Here is a 6,578-nt window from a genome sequence, read left to right as displayed (position 1 = left end):
TTTCAGCATAATATAATAGAAAAATCTTTGGCTTATGCTTCAAGTTTAATGATTTCTGGGTCAGTTATATGTTAGACACATAAAACCCACCCACGAGGTGTCAACAAATAGTTTAGACTCGTGCAATCCTTTTAATCCAAATACCCTTGCACAGCCACAATCTTTTTTACAATTTCCACAAGCCCCTTCTTACAATCAGTAACCAATTATTCATACATCGGCAATTCAAATGCAAAATCTTTCAAATCACTCTCAATGAGGAAAGTGACAGCATAAAATCACTCTGATGAAGCTTCCTCCTTCTTAGCCGAGAAAAGCCTTAAAAAGAAATTGTAACAGAAGCAAATTTTATCAGTAAAAACTGAAATTCACTACTCCATTGAGATAAAATAAATGTCTGATGATGCATAAAAGACCAGCACAAATAAAGATGTAGCAGAAAGGAGCAGCCCCCGTAGGGGGTGAATTTATATAAACAACTACATAGCAAGAGAAAGGTTAATAATACACTCTTTCTAACATAATAGAGGTTGAAGTCGCTAGAACTACAATGAGTCAATGATAGTGAAAAATCATAAAAAATCAACTGTATTCTAATAAACTGTATGTTAGAGCATGGCCATGTTGATATTGCAAATTTGTGATTGCACAACGTATTGCCAACTAAGGCCCTGTTTCCTAAATGTACATTCGGGTAAATCTAAATCATAGACAACAGAGCAATTCGTAGCAAAAGTTTCATATCATACAGGTTAAAATAGCATTTGTAATGCATGAAAAATTAACATCAGAAAGAGTAACGTCCAATATAACTGATTAAAATCATAGTATTTTAGTTTTTCTTATAGGCAAGCTGCTTACCCCTCTGCCCTGGCCCATCGGGAGAATTGATAGAGTTGAACAGTCTCGTTTGAGGCATGACAAGCCAAAAGTAGGTAGTTGCGTGGCTGTACCATCCATGCAAATCTCATGAACAATGCTGAATAGATACACATTGCTGCAACATTAACAACAAAAAATAGACGCAATAAGCAACAGACCATATGTGAAGAAAAAGATTCAAAATTTTGTGGGAACAGAGATGATAAACCTCCTGTCATGTTGCCAGAGATCATTTCTGGAGGTTTGTTCATGTCAGCCAATCCCTTTCAATAAAAAAAATTATGAATGATAAGACCCTTTTGCATTATGAATAAACTTGTCACGTAAATAAATGCGGGACTTATTCAACGATATAAACAGATGAACATATAAGTGAAACTCACAGCTGCCACAAATCCCCAGTTGGCAACAGGTCCCCAAAAGTGGGTTGTTTTGGGACCAACTGGACTGTTCAAGAATGCTCTGAAGGAAGCCATCTGATACCACTGCTACTTCTAATTTGTCATTACAAAATTGTAAGATGATTTTAACAGAGCAGGAATATATTACCAATGTATATAAAATGCAGATATTTATTTAATTTTGAAACCCAAATAATGACAATATAAGATCAGAAAGCAAAGTGGTTTTCATAAAAAGGCTCATGACCATGCATCCTTCTCCTTATTGAATATCATCCACCCCGTTGCAGCTCATCACTATTCCACTCACAGATCAGGAAAGAAAAAACAATATGAAACACCGATGCTTCAATTTGCTTCACGTATTTGTGCATGAGCAATCACCTATTTCATCTGTGAGACTTGCGTTAAAGTCTACCATAGTTTTATAAGTCCTCTGAATCTGTTATTGATGATTATCGAGATGCATAATCTAGGAATACCCAAAAAAATTATCTACCGCTCTTTCTCTACATCATTTGATCAACTTTAGATATTGGAAGTTCTTGAAAACGTTTTCTCTAGCCAAACAAACAATGATCCATTCATAGGGGCAGCCATGATCAGAATAAACCTAATAAACAGTGACCATCTAAATGATTATTCTCTCTATAGAGCAAAGCACACACGTGACAGGAAGATCAGACAAAAGCACGATTTTTTGGCTTCTTCTTTCATTTATTTAGTGCCCATTCAAATTAAATGAAAGAAAAAAAACGTTTTTCATATGCAATTCCTATTGCCCAAACACGGCATCACAACACTGTCGCAACCCCTTCCATTAAATAAATAAATAAAAACATAGCAGTAGTTATCACTTATCAGCAGCGAGCAGATTCAAACAATTACCATAAATAAAATCGAGGGAAACAGACAATGAAGCATTATTCCCTAGTAATTATAAAGAGATTTAATTAGGTCAAGTTATTAAAAATGGTTTACTTTTTACACGGGTCAGAAATTATGCGAATAATGAGTAAAGAGATTTGTGAAGCGCAGAGATACCTGGAATCGAAATTGAAGAGAGAGATGAGAAACGGTAGAGCGTTGAATTTGGAAGAGAAGAAGAAAGGGGTCAAATGTGAAGGGTAGATATGGCGCAGGGCTTAAGCTTAACGAATTTGTTGGAACAGTGACATTTTCAAACGACATCGCCTTTTGCGTTTCATTTCTTCCACGCGTAAGCACTAAGCACGCACGTGTCTCCTGTTCAGGACCCAGAAGGAAATTGGGTCACATACTAATCTAGAATTCATTTAAAATTAATTAACACTCACTCCGAAAATGCTGTGTTTTTTTTATGCCGATTTTTCTTTTTCATAAATAAAGTTTAATATATAATTAGTTTAAATTATAATTAATTTTCACTGATACTCCATGGACCAAAAAAAAAAAAAATTATAATTAATTTTCAAGCTTATATTTGATTATAGAAATAAAATTAAAATAAAATATAAAAAAATAGATGTATAGATAAAATGCATGGAGAGTGAGCAGAAGTTGAAGTAGCAGAATTGAAGAGTGATGAGCCAACAAGTGTTACGGCCTCTAAGGCAATGGCAATGGCAATGGCCATGGTTGCACCACCGCACTTGTGTCACCCTTCCCCGCCACCACCGCCACGTTCTCAGCCCTCATCCCACAAAGCCACCGTCAACCTCTCACCGTTGCTCCTTTGCCACGCTCGCTTCCTCCCCCGACACGGATCCCGAGGCCAAGAAGAGCCGCAACGAATTGAAGCGAGAGGCCAAGCGCGCTGTCAAGTGGGGCATCGACTTAGCTTCCTTCTCCGCCCCACAAATCAAACGCATCCTTAGGTTTCGTTTCCTTTCACTTTTTCCCTTTTCCTCTGTGCCCACTTCACAAAGTCCCCACCTTTGCTCAAAACCTCCCCTCTTTTCTCTTCGGGTGCAGGGTCGTTTCATTGGACCAAGTCGTCTTCGAAGCTCTTATGTTGGTTAAGGTATTTTTTTTTTATTATTATTCTTTTCTATCATAGTCATCATGAAATTAGTTTTACCAGAATATTTTATTTAGTTAGTTAGTTGGGTTGTGAAAATGTGATGGTGGACGAGTCTGTTGTTGAAGGTAAAGTGTTTGTTGTTTTGCCGCAGAGACTGGGACCCGATGTCCGTGAAGGAAGGAGGAGGCAGTTTAATTATATTGGTAGTTAATTACTTTCAGACCATTTCGATTCCAAAATAGCAGTAATGTTTTGTGTGAGATGTTTCGGTTGAAAGCGTCATGCATTTATGGTATTTGATATATATGCATCTTGGCTTCTTGTGATAACTTAACTTGTTGCGATCGATTAGTTTAGACTATTGTACAATTGTCAAACGATGCATATCTGGTAAGTTGATTTGATATCATGTACATTCTGCAGTGCAGATTCATGTTCTTCGTACATAAATTGTCTCAGGAAAATTGCTGCGGGAAGTGGATCCCGAGTTAATGGATCGATTAATTAGAGCAACAAAAGATTCTGATCACAAGGAGCTGCAAGCTCTAACAGGCTTAGGGTCTGATGACCCTGAAGATGATGACTTGGTAGAATCTGAATCTGAGGAGGATGAGGAGGTATGCATTTATACTTGAATTTTATGCTGACTAGACATGACTCTACTAAGTTGAATATGACACCCTTTATCGTTTCATTCTTTCACAATAGTGGTTGTGTATTAATTATTTTGTCCTCGAGGTGTATTCTTATTTTTGGAGCATTCTGTCAGGAATCTGATTGGATTGATATTCAAGTAACAAGGTGGTTCGATGGTTTGATCAGTAAGAACATTGAAATCAGCAATGAGATTTTTTCAGTCCAGGGAGTTGAATTTGATCGCCAGGTAATAGTTTGGCTCTATGCTTGATCAAACAGTGCAAATTTTTTCAGAATCATGTCGATTGCTTGTGACTCATACATTATCTTAACATCATATGGGAATTAATTTCAAGAGCTTACTTCAAATCAACCATTCAGGAGCGGAACCCTGTGCAAACTTATGGGTGATTGCTCTCTCAGCTTTTCAAAAGAAACACTCCCGAAGTTTTAATGTGTGTTTGTTTGTGTATTTTATATATTAAATAGACTAGAAACCCTGTTTAAAAAGAACATTTTGTCCCCACACTCTATGTTGTCTTCACATAACACCATAACTACCTTTAACAGGAGTTGCGAAAGCTTGTACGTAGAGTGCACTTAACTCAAGAAATGAAGGCTGCTGATGAAGAAGAGGCGAAAAAGATAGAGACAGCAACAATTGGGGCTAGAAAGGCTCTCACCCGTTTCCTTCGTGGCCTTTCAAAGAGAATTCCTAACGATTACTAATACATCAATTAACCAATCTTATTTTTCATGTATCGTGTCTCAGCTTAAAGAATTCATCAAAGTGCAAGAAAGGCATGGGAAGCCATGCATTTTCTTGGTGAGATAGATGCTACGGAAAACCGTTTATTCTTTTAAAGTTGTGTGATGAATAATATTCTCTATATTTTTTAAGATTTTTTACCATTAAATTATAGTGTTGTACTCTTAAAACACTATTATTAGGTTAAATACTTGAATACTCTTATATTTTGAGCTTTATTTATAAATTTTGCTGCCAGACAGCTTATTTTTCTTGTCCACCTTGTTTTTTTACCGCCCAGTCTCCGGAATTCAGTGAGTTGAGCGAATTGGACAAAAATGGAAGTCACATCCGAAATCTCGTTTTGTAGTCGCTTGATATCCGTATTGTGCAGGAGAAATATTCAAAATCTATGCTGTAGACCTGGCAAGAGGGAAAATAAGTATGAATTGAAACTTTATTTGAATATTTTAATAGAGATAAATGTTAATGACATTCTCTAACACACTATTATTGATTTAAATTTGTTGAAAATTACAAATTTTTATGAATCTTACTTTACTTTTAGTGAATTTCTAATGTAATTTTGTAGTTTTCATTAAATTTTAATTAATAATAAAATGTATTTAAAAAAATGTATTAGAAAATAGCTCTTCTTTAAAAGAGTATTGTCAATAGCTATGAAAATTTGCGCTTAACAAAATACCAATTAGTTTTTTTATACACTGTACGGAAATTTTAAAATTCAAACAAATTAACATTTATTATTAGTACAAAACCTTATTACATTAAACATGAATAAATTAATAAGATTTTTAACACTGACAAAAGAAATTAGAAATAAATTATTAAAATTAGGATATCACCATTATTATTATTGCAATGTTAAAATTTATTAGGATTGATTAAAATTAAAGTAGTTTTCAAATTGTTTATTATTATTCTTTTAATTTGATACAAGGTATCAAGATTTAAAATATAAATAAAATTAAGAAATAGGTTTAACAAGAAATAAAAAATATTACAAAGAAAAATAAAATTCTAAATTTAGGAAGAGTTGTGCGGCTTATCAATAATGAAAATAATTCAGAAAAAAAACTACTATTCAAGAATGGAAATTCAAACCTATAAACGTTAAAAAAATATTTTAAATCATGTGAAATGTCATTTTCTGGAAGATGTATTTTTATTTTTGTTATCTAGAAAACACAGTTGATTTGGTGGCAGCCAAAATCTCTTGTTTGGACAACGATTATAATACTTTCGATGTCATTAAAATTTATAATCAATTTTCTTTAACATAAATTAACTTATGTTAAAAATATCTATAATTTTTCATGAGAACTTTTATTCTTTTATCTTCTTTTTCCTTCACTCTTATAAAAAGCTTGTGAGACTCTCCTTAAACTCCTAAAGTAATTTTTTAAAAATAAAAATAGGAAAAAGTTACATTCGTTATAACCCACCTCACATGGACTATTTGGTGACTATTAACATTACTCAGTTTAATATTATTATGGTATTTCAACTTTCAATACTATATTTAACATCCAACTAATTCAAATAGAATAAGATAACACTACCGCACATAACAAAACCCTCCATCCGAATTTTTAATAGAAACATTTTTTAAGAATTTTAACAAGATCTCTAAATATTCTCCTACCAACAGATCTATGCAATCCGTGATCTATTAATCTGAATACTGCCCGTTTCAATTTCATTAGAAAACAATTTTTATTCTCCCCATCATTTGTTCATTTTGATTTTGTATTTTTTCGTGTAAGAACCTTTCTACTGTCTAGCACTGCTAAACTAAAAATGAAATGCATGTTGAACAATATTTTCAAACTTACTTAAATTCTTTTACTCAACCTATCTCAGTCTTTCTCTAAATTTATTAAAATGA

The 6,578-nt window shown here is 33.6% G+C and overlaps 2 protein-coding genes across 3 annotated transcripts; one reads left to right on the top strand and one right to left on the bottom strand.

Annotated features, from left to right (window-relative positions):
* LOC109796595 (mitochondrial pyruvate carrier 1) lies at nucleotides 1-2,487 on the bottom strand. Of its 2 annotated transcripts, none has more exons than XM_020356290.3 (5): nucleotides 2,328-2,487; nucleotides 1,266-1,376; nucleotides 1,091-1,145; nucleotides 862-997; nucleotides 1-318 (listed from the first exon to the last, which is right to left on the bottom strand). In XM_020356290.3, the coding sequence occupies exons 2-5, from the start codon at nucleotides 1,356-1,358 to the stop codon at nucleotides 279-281; spliced, it is 324 nt and encodes a 107-aa protein (XP_020211879.1). In that variant the 5' UTR covers nucleotides 1,359-1,376; nucleotides 2,328-2,487; the 3' UTR covers nucleotides 1-278. The 2 variants fall into 2 exon arrangements, with proteins under 2 accessions (XP_020211879.1, XP_082916442.1); XM_083060316.1 differs by lacking the exon at nucleotides 2,328-2,487 and adding an exon at nucleotides 2,172-2,194.
* A 302-nt stretch (nucleotides 2,488-2,789) lies between these two features.
* On the top strand, nucleotides 2,790-4,949 carry LOC109797348 (kinesin-like protein). The gene is made up of 6 exons (XM_020357358.2): nucleotides 2,790-3,139; nucleotides 3,237-3,285; nucleotides 3,437-3,488; nucleotides 3,745-3,902; nucleotides 4,055-4,168; nucleotides 4,492-4,949. Exons 1-6 carry the CDS (start codon nucleotides 2,847-2,849, stop codon nucleotides 4,648-4,650), a joined length of 825 nt encoding a protein of 274 aa, XP_020212947.1. The 5' UTR covers nucleotides 2,790-2,846; the 3' UTR covers nucleotides 4,651-4,949.
* Nucleotides 4,950-6,578: the final 1,629 nt, after the last annotated feature.

This window comes from Cajanus cajan, chromosome 7 (assembly GCF_000230855.2).
Source record: "Cajanus cajan strain Asha chromosome 7, NIPB_CcT2T_4, whole genome shotgun sequence".
Lineage (NCBI taxonomy): Eukaryota > Viridiplantae > Streptophyta > Magnoliopsida > Fabales > Fabaceae > Cajanus > Cajanus cajan.
This window is presented reverse-complemented; position numbering and strand designations above follow the sequence as displayed.

What these genes read in the sequence shown, in the direction of transcription:
- LOC109796595 (XM_020356290.3), bottom strand. Translation starts at nt 1,358, where the DNA reads ATGGCTTCCTTCAGAGCATTCTTGAACAGTCCAGTTGGTCCCAAAACA. An exon ending in CTCTGGCAACATGACAGGAG is followed by an intron (nt 998 to 1,090) that starts GTTTATCATCTC and finishes TTAATGTTGCAG; the next exon opens with CAATGTGTATCTATTCAGCA. An exon ending in CGATGGGCCAGGGCAGAGGG is followed by an intron (nt 319 to 861) that starts GTAAGCAGCTTG and finishes TTTCTTTTTAAG; the next exon opens with GCTTTTCTCGGCTAAGAAGG.
- LOC109797348 (XM_020357358.2), top strand. Translation starts at nt 2,847, where the DNA reads ATGAGCCAACAAGTGTTACGGCCTCTAAGGCAATGGCAATGGCAATGG. An exon ending in AAGCTCTTATGTTGGTTAAG is followed by an intron (nt 3,286 to 3,436) that starts GTATTTTTTTTT and finishes GTTTTGCCGCAG; the next exon opens with AGACTGGGACCCGATGTCCG. An exon ending in GAGTTGAATTTGATCGCCAG is followed by an intron (nt 4,169 to 4,491) that starts GTAATAGTTTGG and finishes TACCTTTAACAG; the next exon opens with GAGTTGCGAAAGCTTGTACG.